The sequence below is a fragment of the Thermobia domestica genome, chromosome 17 (genome assembly GCF_964235325.1).
Source record: "Thermobia domestica chromosome 17, izTheDome1.hap1.1, whole genome shotgun sequence".
Lineage (NCBI taxonomy): Eukaryota > Metazoa > Arthropoda > Insecta > Zygentoma > Lepismatidae > Thermobia > Thermobia domestica.
The window spans coordinates 77,022,054-77,039,386 of record NC_137470.1 but is presented as its reverse complement, the minus strand read 5'-3'; the positions used below and the strand labels follow the sequence as shown (position 1 = coordinate 77,039,386).

At 34.5% G+C, this 17,333-nt stretch overlaps 1 protein-coding gene across 1 annotated transcript in view; it reads right to left on the bottom strand.

The window, feature by feature from the left end:
* Positions 1-17,333, bottom strand: part of TrpA1 (Transient receptor potential cation channel A1) — a 246,610-nt gene that overhangs the window by 171,842 nt on the left and 57,435 nt on the right. Inside the window, exons 4-5 of the mRNA XM_081743887.1 lie at positions 10,792-11,001; positions 3,615-3,851 (exon numbers count right to left, since the gene is read on the bottom strand). Coding sequence (XP_081600013.1) covers positions 3,615-3,851; positions 10,792-11,001 — 447 coding nt within the window. The remainder of the gene's footprint in view (positions 1-3,614; positions 3,852-10,791; positions 11,002-17,333) is intronic.

The following is a 17,333-nucleotide window of genomic DNA, read 5'->3' as shown; positions in this document are numbered from 1 at the left end:
ATGGAAGAAAGAAAAATGGGAAGAGTTATTCGAAGAAGAAATCTAGCTAATCAAAGAAGAAGAAACCATCTAGTTTCTGATGGTTTCTAATAGCAGTGAAGAATAGGCTGCGGCAGAGAAGAAAAATACAAGGTCAAACAAAAGTAGAACTAGACACAACACTGAAGTAAGAGGAAAGCAGAAGATAGTTGTAGAACAAGGCAAAAGAAATCGAAATCAGTATATTCGGGAGACGAGAACGGAAGAAAAAAGGTAGAAAGGAACAGAACGATAAATGCATGAAGCATTCAAACAGTTGCTACAGGAAATATTTTTCATTATTTTACTAATGAACCATTATAAATTATGAAGATATTCATTGAACAGAATAGGAACAAATTATTATTTTTCATTTAGTCATAGTTAGAAATGGGGGTGAGATAATCTTCCAAAGTGTTTTGCAAGTAGGGAATCAGTTGTTGTAACTAGGAAAGTTACCTATTTACATTTCTTGACTCATAAATATTTAAGTTCTGTATGAAAATTTCTAGTAAAAGGGTTCGTGTAGTAAAGAGTAATAAATTAATGTTTCAGTTAAAGTGAGAAATGATTGATTTATTCAACGAATGAATACTTTATTGAATTTGTTAAGATTACCTCTCATTAGAGGTAAATAAGGTGAATTCCTTGTAAATAACAGTGAAATGCTAGGAAGCTCAGTTGCTAATAAATCAAAAAAGGAAACTCTTACAGGACAGGTTGGTTAATGGAAAAGCAACAGATCTTAATCAGAGGCGGATTTAGTTGTCTTGCGCCCTTAAGGAAATCTTGGCTGATCCCTTTTCTCCTGGATTTAAAACTTCACTACTTATTTTTTTCATTCCTTAACTGTTCTTCCACTCGTTCTACCCACTTCTTGTATATATTTACGTTCCTGTTAGTGTGCGTCTATCAATAAACAATTGACAGCTAGTCAGAATGCAGTTTCGGCATTGACATAGACTTACTCAACATTTTATTCACACTTACTCATCTCTTTCACAAATGATCAATTTTACAATTTTACGCAGTTAATGCTGCTCACTCTTAAAATGACTAAAAATATAATATTTCATTGAAAATCATAATACTCTTTCAGAAAATTGGAGCAGCAAAAATGATTACAATAACATTCTTCTTTTCAAAGCTATTGACAAAGAGAATGCCGATACAAGAAATATTGAATATCTTTCAGAGTGAGAAACAGGCAAGCCTCCATAACTTATGTACTATTAAATTTTACAGGACAAAAGTGACCAAGGGTATAAGGCTGAAACTGGAAGCAGGGAAAGGAACGCAAGAACAATTTTCTTCCCTGCTAATAAACGTTCTAAAAAAAAAAAATAGTTGTCTTAGGACAATAATGTTATTTTAAAAAGTAAATGTTATGTTCGCAAAATGGAAATGCATTTGAGTAGTAATGGGTTGAAATGGTCGTTCATAATATTAAATCGTTAACAATAATAAAATTTGTAATAACAATTACGTAGACAATAAAATTTGACGGGAAAAAAATAATTATTAAAGTAATAATCTTTTCTTAATGTTTTAGTGGCTCGTAGGAACTTACATGAAAGGACTTCAACCTATCAGTTTTTCTGCTAACTACAGGAACTGATTAGCGTAGGTAAATGGTTACTGCATTGGATTCTAATGCAGAATATAAGGTTCGAATTTTCCATGCTTCAATTTCAATTTCAATTAATACTGTAAAGTCCCACGTCTTTCTATACCACGTACTAGATGTAAACACATTTCAGGCGAAAACCACGAAGAAGACATCGTCCACCATTGCCAAATGTCGGCAAAGTGACGAAGATTCAAGCAGTAAGCAACATTTCTGCATAAAAGGACAGGACACCACAGAAGACATCAATCTCGGCCGGTTGATCAAACCACCAACTCTCTAAGGCGCCTGGTCATTTAAAGTTCCTTAAGATCCTCTCTAAGACGCATGGTCATTGAAAATTCCTTAAGATCCTTTCTAAGACGCATAGTCATTGAAAATTCCTTAAGATTCTTTCTAAGACACATGGTCATTGAAAATTCCCTAAGATCCTCTCTAAGACGCCTGGTCATAGAAAGTTCCTTAAGATCCTCTCTAAGACGCATGGTCATTGAGAGACAACTAACCATCAACTCTCTAAGACGCTCGACCATTGAAAGTTTCTTATCCTCCTCTCTAAATGCATGGTCACTGAGAGAAACTCATCCAACAAGTCCTAAGAGGCATGGTCATTGCGCTCCTATAATTTCACCAACAAAGCACCAAATAATTAGAGGAACTTATATACATGTAATATTTATTGTATACAAGAGGGAACTTTATAATAAAAGGTAATAAGAAAATCAGAACTCCCATGCACCATTTTTTAGCTCTACCCTTAAAAAATCTTTACAATACTGAGTGTATGATGAGACAGATATTCTCCTCTGGAGAAGAGGAAATACATATATTGGAATGACGAGGAATTGGAGTAATAATATGACTGAGACAAAGATTTATATACTTGTTTCTTTCAGTTTTTTTAGATTTGATACTTTCAGTCTATTGAAACCATTTTTAACTAATGTATGACCAGTGGTTTCCATTCTTCTTTTATGCACTATGTTGTGAAATAGCACAATATACACATAATGATCAACAACGTTTATGATATGTTTCACTCATTGAACAACATGCTGCAAACAGTAGATATTAATCTAAAATGAAGAATATTTTCGTGTAACTACTTCAGCAAAAGCCATATTCAGTACTTTCCAGGTTTAACAACTGTCTTTGATTGATGGAATTGTTATTTGTAAGTTCGATTGCATCTCTCTACACGTTTGAGAAATCAGCAAAAGAACCGAATCTGACATTATGCAGTTACAGCAGTCAGGGGTTCATGTACTTACATAATTGACTGCACATTTATTTATTAGTATAATATATCAATAAGATTAATCATGTCAGCGGAACTGTCCAATTGACAAGCTTTTGAATTAGGTGCACTTGTGACTTGCTTAATAAATATGTACTTTAACAAAAGAATGAGAAAGAACATTATTTAAATTAGAGAAAATATCATAGTTTTAAGAAGTAGTTATAGATTGGGAAGAAAAGTTGAGTGGTTTCACTCATAGCTTTTTGTGTTGGTATCTACAGCAAACATACTGGTTCGAGACCTTTAACTCTGAACTAAGAATGTTATTTCCTTTATGAGATGTCAAAACAGTTTATGAAATAAGGTAGGCCTACATTTAACAAAACTAATACCGTTTGAAGCTCATTTCGTTCAAAAAAGAATATATGAAATTCAAAATTAATTCTCTACTATTCTCTATTAAAATATAATGTCATTATTCAATTTAGAATTGCCACTTTGTTATTTTTAAGTAACAAAATATATCTATCTAACATGTTATTAATTTTTCTACATTTCTGGCACAAATTCAAGAATTATAAGAAAAAAGGAAAATGAAAAATGTAAAGCATTTAAATGTTTTCTTAAATTTAAGATGTTGAATTAACACGAACAGTTATTAAATATAAGAAATGGTGATAACTTTTTCCTTAAATTTGATCAATAACTATCAATACTAGGATCACATACCTCGGCAACAAGATACTCAACAATATCTGGGTGGTCAAACATAGCAGCACAATGTAATGGTGTCATCTTCTGCACATCAGAAGAGAAGAGACATTGCACTTTTTCTTGTGGTTGCATTGTAAACATAAGTTTCACAATATCAATAGCCCCTTGTGCACAAGCTAGGTGAACTGGTGTCGACAAGTCATGCTGTTGTTTTGATATTTTAGCTCCAGACTTGAGACACAATTCCACAGCCTAGTGAGAAATATGAAGGTAAAGTAAGTATTCCATTCAAATGAAAATGAGGCTAATTTAAACACTAAATGGAAGATGTGAGGCTCTTAACTCATCATTTTATAATTCTTCACAATATAATTTAATGTTAATTTGAAATACACGAGGTACACACTAAAAGTACGTTTCGTTTTGTTCTAAAGTCCACATCTCTCGCCATTTCAGAGAAGCAGCTGCGGTATCGGAAATCTCCGTCATTCGTCTCTAAGTAGTGCAGGTTTTGTTTACTAGATGCCAGCAGTTTAGTAAGAGTGCCTGAACGAGTTAGATTTTTGTTTCGGATCAGTGGCGTAACTAGTTTTACTGCGCCCTGAATCGATCGATCATCGATTTGCTCATACCCGCCCCCTGCATTTCAGGTGCTGCGTTATGCAGTGTATATATATATATATATATATATATATATATATATATATATATATATATATAGTATACTGTAGTGTATATATATACTAACAGTATACAAAGTTATTTTTTATTAAGAAACCTAATTTTTTTACTTATCTTTTACCTAAGTTATCACTACATACTTGATATGAATTGTGTTCATAGGAAATTAAATTAAAAAGAGCGAAGGTTTGTTTTTACAGCTAATTTTATACTTTAAAGGTAGAATGATATCCTTGCTTATAATTTCTTAATATAAGTAGGGAGTACAGGATAGTTTTATAAGTGCCAACTAGGTTTCTAACAGGCCTAACTTTTGGGATGGGTTGGAACCTGGGAGCAGCGCGGCGCGCTGATTCCAATGACTCATTAAGCAAAACTTTCACTAGGCCGCTAGCTAAACAAACATTGCAGTGACGATTGTCTGGTATTATCCAGTGGGGATCCAGAAAGGGTTCGCGGGGCTCGGGCACCCCTCCATGAGGAGTAAAATGTATAGATTATTCCCTAATGAAGAGTTTATGTAAAGGCTGTGGGAAAAAAAAAGAAATTTTCTCTCAAAAGGAAGATTCTGAGTACGTTTTCCACTCATTGCAGGCGTTTCCAGTTCATGGCAATCCTGAATTCTTTCGTGTTGAACAACATGGCTTTCCTCAATGCCGCCTCCAGAAGAGCGGAGATAAATACGTATTATGAAGCACTGCAGTCCACATGTTTAGTTAGCGAACCAAGTATCCAAGAATGTCTAAAGTTTATTTTTCAATCATTTGCCCCTCCCCCTCAAAAATTCCTGGATCCGCTCCAGGTATCGGCTGTTGCCAATTAACTGCTAATAGTCATAGCGTATTTTTTGAAATGTTTTCAAATTATCTTTATAAGGAACAGTTTCCGTATACTTTTTTTTCGCCCTTGAGCCTTTTACTGTGCGCCCTGGAGCAACTGCTCCACTCTCTCCATTATATGTAGTTACGCCACTCTTTCGGATACTGCCCATGGACATGTAATTTTAGGTTGAAGAGCAACGGGTAATCGTAAAATTCCTCATCGTAGCTGGACAGTGTGCAGCCGATAATCATCGCGAACTGGAGGGTATTTGTGGTGATAATGTTCTTGCAAAAAAACAGAGGGTGCCTGATCTGAAAGCAGGACAAACGAGTGTGAAAGGTGAACAGAGGTTTGGACGTCCAGAAAGACCATCAAGTGACGCTAACATTGGCTGTGTTAAAAATTTCACCATAGAAGATAGGCGTGTCATCTTGCAGGAGATTTGTGATTCACTAGGGCTAACAATGGGAACAGTGGAACGAATAATTGCAATCGAATTGGGCATAGGAAAGTTTCTTGTCGCTGGGTTCTAGAAATGCTTAACCTTCTTACAATCATGGGGTTCTATATGACCCCAAGCTAAGTTTAACTGTGTATAACTCGCGTACCGCATTACATAAAAAAAATGAGTTGAGTTGAGTTGATTTTAGTTTAGCGTCCCGTTCAGCAGCGAGGCTATATGAGACGTGGACCTACTGATTAACGTGGAATCCTAACCACATGAGCTCCCGCCGGGTATCGAACCCGGGTCTCCCACGCCAAAGGCGAGTACGCTAACCGCTTAGTAAAAAAATTGAAAGAAATAGGATGTTCAAGTTTCCTTAGGAACTTCATTTTGGTACAGTATGATATTTTTTGAGTGTATACGTGCGCAAGTGTTTCTACTTCCTGCACTGAGTACCATTGGGGTAATATAGGACCCCAGCAGTTCTTAATAATTTTTGTATTTTTCCGATAGTTTCCATTAATTTCTCGGAGTGAATTTTGACACAATTCGCTCTTTAATTTTCTTTTATCGAATGTTTGAGGAAAGCGTGGTCCTTTTCATCACTGTGAGCGGTCTGTTGATAGAAGGCATCAAGACACATGCAAGAAATTCAACACATACGTCTGTAAGCAACACTCAGCTATTGTCTGTGTCAAATCCGATTACTAAAAATGACAGTTTGATCTTGTGCCTGTTCTTTTGTGAATGTTTGCTTACGTTTCTCGAAGATCAAAATTTACTGAACAAATGAAAATTACTTCGCACGTGAACAAATATTTACAGAACTGTTTAGAATCGAATCGTATGTCTGAAATACGGTATTAGACTGGGAAATTAGCTATGCTACTAATTATCATACAAATTATTAATTTTCTTTATGTGCATAACTGTCAAATTATATAATTGCACGTATATTATCAATTTATGAACATATTAGACGTATTATGTGACCAGAAAAACTAAGTTCATAACATAATATATAAACAAATATGATAGAATATAAAAATGGGCACAATTAAATGTTTTTTTTAACAAAAAAGGTAGTTTCTTCAATAAATGAAATAGAGTCACCAGTGACCCCAACGGTATTCAGTGTAATGACAAAATCCGGTAGTAACAGGGTTAATGAATTTTTTTTAAAAAAAAGAGGCAAGGATTCGCTCAAGTAATGGAAGTTCGACACACTTTAGAAGAGAGAAGCAAATTCTTGAAAAGTGTTGACAATGGATGAGTTACAGAGAATCTATTATTCAAACTAGAAACAAAAAACAGTCGATGCGGTGGAAATACACAGATTCACCACCCCCAAAAAATTTCGACAGGTGGCATCCAAAGAGAAAGAGCTGTACACTATCTTCTGGAATTCGCAAAGAGTGATATTGTTCCACAGCGTTCTGATAGGTCATACAGTTAGGGACAAGTATTTTTGTACACTTTTGGATAGGGATGCGCACGAGACAAGATTTGAGACTGTCTTGTCTCGAAAATGTGCTGTGAAAGTAATGTCTCGACTCGAAAAACGTATATTTCTCTATTGGATGTGCTGTGTCTCGACTCGAATTTTGTCACGAAAATTCTGTCTCGACTCGTCTCGTGCGCATCCCTACTTTTGGATACAGAATTTTTGCCAAAATTGACTAAGAAGTGGCCCAAGTGTAAAATGGAAATTTAATTCTCCAGAGGCACAATACATCCCCACCCCATGGTAATGTGACCTCACTCTTGCCTGACCACGGTATTGAACTTCTGTCAAAACCATCTTACTCACTAGAATTGGGACATACTAACTTCTAGTTGTTCTCAAACCTCAAGGATTCTTTTCATGGACTCTGTTTTGCCAGTAGATCATCCCTGGAAAGCGCTATTTTCCAGTATCGGAAACCTAGATTCAAAGAAAACTAAGCCACACGCTACACAAAATGTAATGGCAACTGCGTATCAATAAAGAGAAAGAGTCTGTTGAGAAATAGATACAGGTTAGTTCTCTGTATTTCCTTATTCTTGGAAATTAGAAAGAAAGAGCTGATAGTTTTGATGTGTATCTCGCATATCTAGAATATTCTGTTGAAAATCATTTATGATTACAGATTAATATATACGAGCTCAAATTCTCTTTTTCTTAGGCAAGGAATATGTTTATAAAAATTATTTGAACCCTTCCTCTTTAGGGCATACATTTTTATGAAAATGTGATTACAAAAGTTTCTTGAAAAGATTTCAGATGCAGAATAAAGGCATTTTATATTGACACATTAATAAAAAAAAAACTTTTAAAGAAACTTTCGCAAGATTTGTGTGTTAAAGGTATCCCGGAATAATCACCAGTCAAGATCCTTGGTATCGAAATTCGAACTGGTAACTCCCAAGTACGACAGCCAACGCTAACCACAAATCTACCTACTCTCGGTAAATTCAATTATTATTCTGTAATTATTTATGTTAAAAATTTATTATACTCATGAACCATTTTCTATTTGGGTCGAAAACTATCCCTTCTATACATTTAATCAATAACTAATAGTTGATGTTGATTATTTTTGTCTATTTTATATATGCTGTTTGCAAAGACTATTCGGAGCAAATGTTTCATTTTAATAATGTTTCATTAAAGTTTGGTCACATGCTAATTAAATTTTCAAAAAAAGTTTCACTTTTCGTTATGACAATGATTAGAAACGAAGTTTTCTCTTTTTATAAAATTCTTGATGATTGTATCACTTTTAGGAACATAATCTGAATTATTTGCGATCATTCAAATACACTAGAATGAAGCGGATAACTAAGAAACATTTTTTGAAGAAAAGATTGCTGTTTAACGAAAAGACAGAAAAAAAAATAAAAACTGATGATCATGAGACAATGAAAAAGTTAAACAGCTAAGTGTACACGTGAACCAACTACCCTACGAAAAGAAATAAAGCTTCCAAGATGGATAAACACATATAGGGAAATCACTAATACAAAATGGCTAATAAAATCACACATGTTGATACTTATTTTTATTTGGTCCTTTGTTAACGTGTAAAATGTAACGTGTAATACCTAGGGACATTAAGATTGTCTCATGTATATAGTAACTAAGAGTATGACATATTTACGTTGTATTTCTAGTAAAGTATAAAGTTCGCTCTCTCTGTAAATTTGACTGCGCGTTTACCATGTTTACAAAAAAGGAAATTTATAATAACGAGGACAATTCCGAAGATTTTTAAAATTGTAACTTCCTTATTTTTATTTTTTCCTTGAAATTATTATTATTATTATTATTATTATTATTATTATTATTATTATTATTATTATTATTATTATTATTATTTTGTAATTTTGCATTTTCTTCTATACATTTTCAAGAAGACACATGAAATTTTCTCTCATAAGGAAGAGAGTCAATTCTGTTTATGTTACTTCTAAAAACATACGACACAAATTTTGGAGATAATTGTTCATACATCTTAATAAATAAAACGTATTTTTCGAAATAAGCTTTAATTTCCTTTTAACGCGGGAGTGAAAATTGACGATATTCTGAAAACAAGTATCTTAAAATTATACTAAACGTTAAGCTTGAAGGTAACAAATCAAGACTGTCAAATGTTCTTTAGCAGTTAGGATAAGTATGCCTAATCTCGCAGTGAATCATAAAATAAAGTAACTAAAGACTTGTGAGTTGTTTCAGAAGTAGTTGTCATAATTGACAATTGTGAACATGTATTCCATGGTATGAAGGAATTTTTGCCTTCTCTATGATCTGGGACGTTTCTAAGAACTAGATGAAATATAAAAAAGTGAAGTGATTTTTCTCGGATCTCAAGTGTAGTTGTACATAAATTTTTCGTAGTCATAGTAGAAATATTTGTATTTCGATTGTCAGTAAGCTTTTTTTCTTTCTTTTCCGTTGAATGTAAAACAAAGGCTTGGATGTTCCATGACAAAAGTTACTTTGCAAGTAACACTGTGAAACATAACACTAACATTACTAAATCTTTAAGTGTGAAACTCTATAAACGCCTGTAATATTTCAAATTATTATTAGGAGGTTTTACAGTTCTGGTACACGAAGCAAGGAAGTTAATCTGGGAAAACCAAATAGTAATTATTATAATATTCTTACTTTATGAGACTACAAACAATTCTTGGAATTAGAGTGGATATCTTACACTTAAGCTTGTATGTCTATATGTAGGTCTGTTATTAAGATTTTTTAGAGTTCTGTGAGGTGAAGATGATAGGGAAATTCTGTGGAAGGTAGATATTTGTAAATTTCTCACTTGATATGACATATAGACTGCTATACTTTCCATTAGGCTTGCATTGTTTATTTCATTACAATATAAATTTATTTATGTTTTATTCATCACCGAGTATTTCATGAGACTTACTACTTTCAAATACCTTTCCTTGTGTAGGCACATCTTGTTTATATTAGGAAATTTGAGTGGAAAGATAAAAGTTATGATAATTCAATAATAATGACTAAAAATGTATGATGTAGAAAATGTTCTAATGTCCGCACGTGTAATAAATTCATTATTAATTGGATTAGAAACATAAAACATAACATATATCCCAAAATCAGTAACGAAAACATAATTTTGCAAAACTAGTACATCTGTTGCTAAGTAAAGAAACACAACTACGATATTAGGATCAAATTGAAGTCTGAACTACAAGGCAAGAATACTAAAGTTTTAAAAGAAAAAATGTATATTTTCATGTTATAATGGACTTATAAAATAAACTGATATTTTTCTGTTAATTTTACAATTAAAAAATAATATATAGAAAACATACAATATACTATGAAGTCAGACTTACTTATCCTATGTATAGCTAATAAACTTTTGCGCTAAAGAGAAAATGTATGATATATTTAATAATGTTCCTGATACCATTGCATAATTTGAATCAATGGATCTATGCCATGCACGAAATTGCGTTATTTGATAAGAAACTTAGACTTGAGCAATTATTGTAGTTAAGGAGCATCGTACCAAAGGTACTCCAAAAACATCTTGCACAATTATTGTAAGTAAAGGACACACTCATTGTAGCTGCAAGATAATGTCACGTAATGCTAGTATTTTTTTCATGAATCTGTCCAATAGAAGCTTTCAAAGTTCATTCGTATATTTCTTGCCATTCCGTATAAATACACGATTTATTAGGACAGCTTTTTACTAAAAGATGGTACGCGTTACTAACCTTGATATCTCCTCCATGAACAGCAGAATGTAGGGGTACATTTCCTTCTGAATCAAAGAACGAAATCATTTCTTCGCGACTACAGCCAATTGATTCACTCCACTGGAGAAAAACTTCCATTGTTCTTGAAGATGCATTCTTCGCTGCCTCATGTATTGGATAATAACCATTATTGCATGGTTTTCGCGGACAGGCTCCTAATTCTTTGATCTAAAGGAACATTAAAGATGCTTAAAAACAGGTCTAGTGATATATTACATAATCCAGAAAAATACAGATAATACAAAATTTAAATTAAGTTACATTTTCTTTCTTCATAAAACTGTACAAAATCATTGATACAAGCACCATTCCCACGACCGTTGTCCAAAGCCAGAGAAACGTTTACACCCACAATATTAGTCCGGGGAAAAAGCTGATGAACCATAATTATATATATATATGAGCTGATCTCATATGATTTTGGGGTGCTGATTTCCAATTCGATGAGTGCCACTCTGTAAACCTTGGGGAAACTTCGCAAATGGGAGGTAAAGGGGGGTAGTGTTCTCTTACTATTCATGTCTTAAATTACTGCATTATCTCAGAATAGTTTCATTTTTCTCATATTCTATTGACAGTAGAATGCCATTTCATGCATATATTATAAATAATTATACCACTAACCAATGGAATTTGATAATTTAATAATTTGATAATTTGATAATTTTTTCACAAATGTTGCAAACTATCAATAAAATTTACAAAAAAAATATATAAAATATTTCAAAATTTTCACATATAAAATGTTAAGAACAAGTATATTCCTAATATACAGTCCTTAAACTCTTATATGAACTATGAATAAAAGCCACACAATCACTAGAACGGAAATGGGGAATTACAAATTTTGACTTGTAATGGTACAAAAATAACATTCCGTACAAGTCAAATATATATTTCTTCTAAACTCTTTCCAGTTTGTATCTTAATCATTTGTGAATAGCCTTAAACGTGTTCCTTGTGTAGAAATTCTACTTCCTCTCTTAAATGTCACAGTTGCCAACTATAACGGCATTGTTTTCTTCGTATTTTGAATCGAATTTTTAGTGATAGAAACGTAAAAGTAAAGAACTACGCAAAGTTATACAATATTTTTATTTACTTTTCATATTACTTGGAATAAGGTATAATCAGGAAAACTGGTTATTCGGTAAAGCTATAATTGCAACAGCGGATTATGTTTCTTTCGTAAAATAAAGTAATATTTTTCTTACTGTCTAATTTTTAACTTTTCAAGCAGTACAGCAAACAAAAACCAAATTAACTATGTTTCTCTAATAGTATCTGCATACTTACATGTTGTTGAAAACATTAACATGTGTTGGTTGGAGAAAAGAGTAACACAGTACGAAACTTTGTTAGAATCAACGCACAAGGAAAGCAACGGACTCCTCTTCATCGCTCTCTTCGGTTTGTCCTGGGCCATTCATACACCCATTTTGGCAGGTACAGAACGATGTGCACTTCGGTGACCTTTTAAGGCAACCACAACCACGATATCATATTTTGCATGAGCAGCTAATTAAGTTCACTACTACATCAGGCGCTATTGGTGTATTTGCGGGCAACGTATGACGTACATATTCTTCTGCAGCATGTGACAAAAAATTCCATCAAAAATCTCTTGGACCTAGATCAAAAGGATTAGTTTGTTCAGCTGATTTCCATATGGATGCGCTTATAATGTTGCTGCAGTGCACCAACAGTTACAGGAAGCTTAGAAAGAGATGGCAGACCTATGATTGTCTTACTAGCCATCTTTTTTTTCAGAGGATCTCCTAATCCGTTGCTAACGGTCTCTCCAGGCTATATAACCGAGCAACAAATGAGTTGAGTTGATTTTAAGTTTAACGTCCCGTTCAGCAGCGAGGCTATATAAGACGTGGACCTACTGATTAACGTGGAACCCGAACCACATGAGCTCCCGCCGGGAATCGAACCCTGGTCTCCCACGCCAGAGGCGCGTTCGCTAACCGCTTAGCCACGAATGAGCTCTCGAGCAACAAATGTATTACACTTTTCTGCTATTACACTTTCTTCAGCTTTGGGATTGCCAACTGCTTCAAGTGTGCCTCGAAATTTCGATAAAATGTTCAGCATTCGTCCTTTACCAATCCCAGCAAAGGATGAAGTAATGTCGCAGCCAGTTAGAGCATGAGCTACCAGAATATTTACCATATACAGACTGTGCACTCTTACAACTTCATTTATGTCAATTACTTCTCTGGATCCAGCACATTTTTCCATTAGGATTGGTATAGTTTGCTTTTGATCATATACAGTATATGACATACAAGTAGCATTAGTACGTCCTTATCTTCACACTTCACCCATATAGATTGGTCAGGAGCATGTTTAGCCTCCCAAAGAACTATATGCACCATATTTACGTCAGCTTCTTCGTGTGTTGTTGGTTCACCACATAGTCCTCCTGCTCCCACTTCAATGGGGATGATTGTGGTCCAATGATAACCAATCTATGAGATTCATCTATGCTGATGTCCATTTGTGATTCTGTGATTAATGAAATAAGTTGCCTTTTCGTATACATTGACGTCAATACCAAGGTGTTGATCATGTAAGTTTATATTGTCTTGAATTTCTATATTGTCGCTCCCTTCGTGTTACTGCTTTGATGCTGTTCTTATAGTATCTATCGAATACTATATGCAGAATATGGGCTAGTTTGAGCTCACTTTCTACCGTTACTGTGAAGGTCTTTACATATACTTCTACAGCAGCCAGATGTGCTGGCCATGATACGTGCCAGAGCATTGCACAATCGTCAAGAATGACAGTTTGATAGGTGCTTACTAGCGATCTTGCTGATTTCATTTTGGCAGGTTTGTATTGAAGCACACTTTTTGGGGTTTCTCGCATTTTGCTCTTCTCATTAAACAGACCAGTTGGAACTGGAGCTAATTCATGGTCAAGCACATCATCCACATTAATATCACGTGATGCGACGAGTATGTCCATTGTACGAGAATAAATAACACTGTAGTCAATTATCACTTGAGCTTAACTTCAGTGATTTCGTAACATCTAACATTGTTTCAGCTCTCTTGAAAATACGAGTACTTTAGTGAAAACTTCCAGGCCATTTACACACACAATCAGTCAGCTGATGTGTTCTCACTTTAACAGCGTCTTATATGTTTAGCGTGCTCTCACGCAAAATTTGACAACTAAAAATTTTAACTAAGCCCGTTGGTGGATGGCTTTTGCTATCAAGGGGGTCGATACATGTTGACAAAAATTCACGAATTTTTTTGTGATCTGCACAGTCAGCTTTCATACGTGGACCTCACATCGTCCACACCTTTCTGAATTTGACCAAACACATTTAAGGAAAGAGCCCATACAGCTAAAGTTTTCGGCTGCAGGGTAAATCCAATTACACCAGCAGGTCCATGACCATATCTAATGTATGTACTTTCGATAAACTGAGTCCATATCCCATTCCAAATACTCTTTTTGTGCCTTACTACGTGTTCACCAGCCATGAATTTTCCACCAGTCTGATTCTCCTCAGATATAAATTAATTTACGATATCGCCTAAACAACACATAACTTTGCATGTTCGTAATTTGAAAACTTTTCGTTTTCTTTAATGTGTGAAAAATTACTATTGCATTGTTACTTATTGCATAAGAAAGAATAAACCTACGTCTATGAAAACAAAAATTCTGATAAAATTTTGCTCCAAATTTTTGTCTCACTTGCTCGCCTGAAATTATATCATCATCATAGGTATTCTGCCTTTATTGGCAGGTCACTTGCCGCAGCTGAGAAGCTTCCATGCTCCACGGTCCTCCGCTAACCTTTTCGTCTTCGCGTATGATCTTTCTGTTTTAATATCATCCATTAATTGTAGTCTCCTACGCCCCCTCCCTCTCTTTCCCGACACCATACCCTCTAGGACGTCCCTCATGATACAATCTCTTCTTAGGCAATGTCCCAACCAGTTTCTCTTCCTCTTCCTAATAATACCTAAAAGTGTTCTTTTCTCACCCACCATTTCTAACACTCTCTCATTCGTTTTCCGCTCTACCCAACTAATTCTTTCCATTCTTCTCCACACCCACATTTCGAAGGCTTCCAGTCGACTTTCATCACCTTTACGTAATGTCCACGTCTCCGCCCCATACAGTACAACACTCCACACGAAGCATTTTATGAGTCTTTTTCTCAACTCTTTATTCAAAGTCCCACAAAACAGACTTTTGTTCCTCCTAAAGGCTTCTTTCGCCATTCCTATCCTTGCTTTTATTTCACGTTCGCATTTCATGTCATTACTAAGAATACTACCCAGGTATCGAAAACTATTCACTTGTTCTATTTTCTCCCCTCCTACTTTTATATTTGACACAGACCCCTTCGTTCCAATCACCATGGCTTTTGTCTTTCTACCATTTATTTTCATCCCATATTCTTCAAAGTCCTTTCTCATTTTTTTCTAACATTTTATTGATTTTCTTTTCAGATTGTGCAACAAGCGCCATATCGTCTGCAAATCTTATGCATCTAATCATTCTACCTCCTACCGAAATGCCATCATCATCATGTAGGCTCTTTTTCACTATCTCTTCTAGATAGACATTAAATAGTGTTGGCGAGAGGCAGCATCCTTGTCGAACTCCCCTTTCAATTGCACTGTCTTCCGTCAGTTCTTCCCCTATCCTAACACTTACTTGTTGGTTCATGTATAAGTTTCTTATGAGTCTTCTATCTTTCCATTCCAACCCTATCTTTGTTAGAACTCCCAACAACAATTCCCAATTCACGCGGTCAAAAGCCTTTTCTAGATCAATAAATACAACATACCCCTCTTTCCCTTTTTCTATAAATCTTTCACCGATCACCCTTAATAATCCAATAGAATCTCTTGTGCCCTTGCCTCTTCTGAACCCGAACTTCTCCTCCTCAATTTCAACATATGAAATTATATGAGGATTAAATAAAAATATTGCATATACTTTGGGTAGATTTCGTTTACTCTTACGTTTTTAGCACTAAAAATTCGACTCATAATACAAAAACATAATTCCGTTATGGTTGGCAACAATGACGTTCAAGAGAGGAAGTAGGGGAAGTATACAATGAACACGGTTAAGGCTATTCACAAATGTTTAAGGGACAAACTGGAAAGAGTTTACAAAAAATATATATTTGAATTGTTCCGAATGTTTTATTTTTGTACTAACCATATTTAGAACCCAAAATAACGATTGTCTGGCTTTTATTCGTAGCGCATATGAGAGTTTAAGGACTATATATTTGGAATATATATGATGCTTACCTTGTTCTTAACATTTTCTATGTGAAAATTTTGTAAAATAAAATACATACTGATATACAAATATAAAAATTCTGTATAAAAATTCTTTTCGTAAATTTTATTGATAGTTAGCAGCCCTGAATTTTGTAATAAAATTATCAAATTTCTTTAATTTGTTACTAGTATGGTTATTTATAACATGCATGAATTGCCATTCTACTGTCAATAGGATATGAGAAAAACGAAACTGTGCTAAGATGATCCAGTAATTTAAGACATGGAAAAAATGAAATCTTTGAGTTTTACGTCCCACGGTTATGCCGGTTAGGCTAAAGGAGACGGTGATGATGAGTAATGAATGAAATGGTGGAATGAAGAAAGTGGGAGGAAACGGGAGAACCCCGAGGAAACCCACTAAGACATGGAAAGTAAAAGAACATCGCGCCCTTTTACCTCCCATTTGCGAAGTTTCCCCAAGGTTTACAGAGTGGCACTCATCGAATTCGAACTCACCACATCAAAAGCAAAGACAAGATCATCTGAAAAACTTTATATATATATAAAATCATGGTACGGCTAAAAATTGCATCTTCTTCCCCTGACTATATCAATTATTGTCCACACCACCGTTACGCACACGTTGCCAGAAGCATGCTAGACAGATTTATTTCCATTCCTTGGTTCCGATTTCCAATGAGAGCATTTGCTCGAATAGAAACCCGAGTATTAGAATCGTTGCAACTTTAAAAGTGCAAATTATATCTATGAAACAGAAGATGTGAATATAGCAGAATTTTGCAAAATGTGACCTCTAAGGTGGGAAATGTTTGTCAATTTGCTTTTCATCAGACGTCAAAAGTTGCTGAGAATAGGAAATTGAAATTGTCTAGATGTTTTCATTGAACAGTAAGGGTGTGAACAAGTCAAAATTTTGAGAAACGTAACTTGTAATCAGGGACGGAATAAAACTTGCTTGTCCTTCATAACGTTTTCGAACCGTTTGGGAATAAAGTTGAAATTTTATACTTAGGTCGCAAACTGAGAATAAAATGAGTCTTGAGAAATTATAAACTAATTGGTAAAAAGGAAGATTTAAAATGCATTTCATTTTCACTGCCTCTTCCTATAATACAGCGAAATTAGAGGTCAAATTAGGCATAAAACCATACGACCACAGAGGGTTCACCTAGCTTAAGGTGGATCACCAACCGGAAGTCA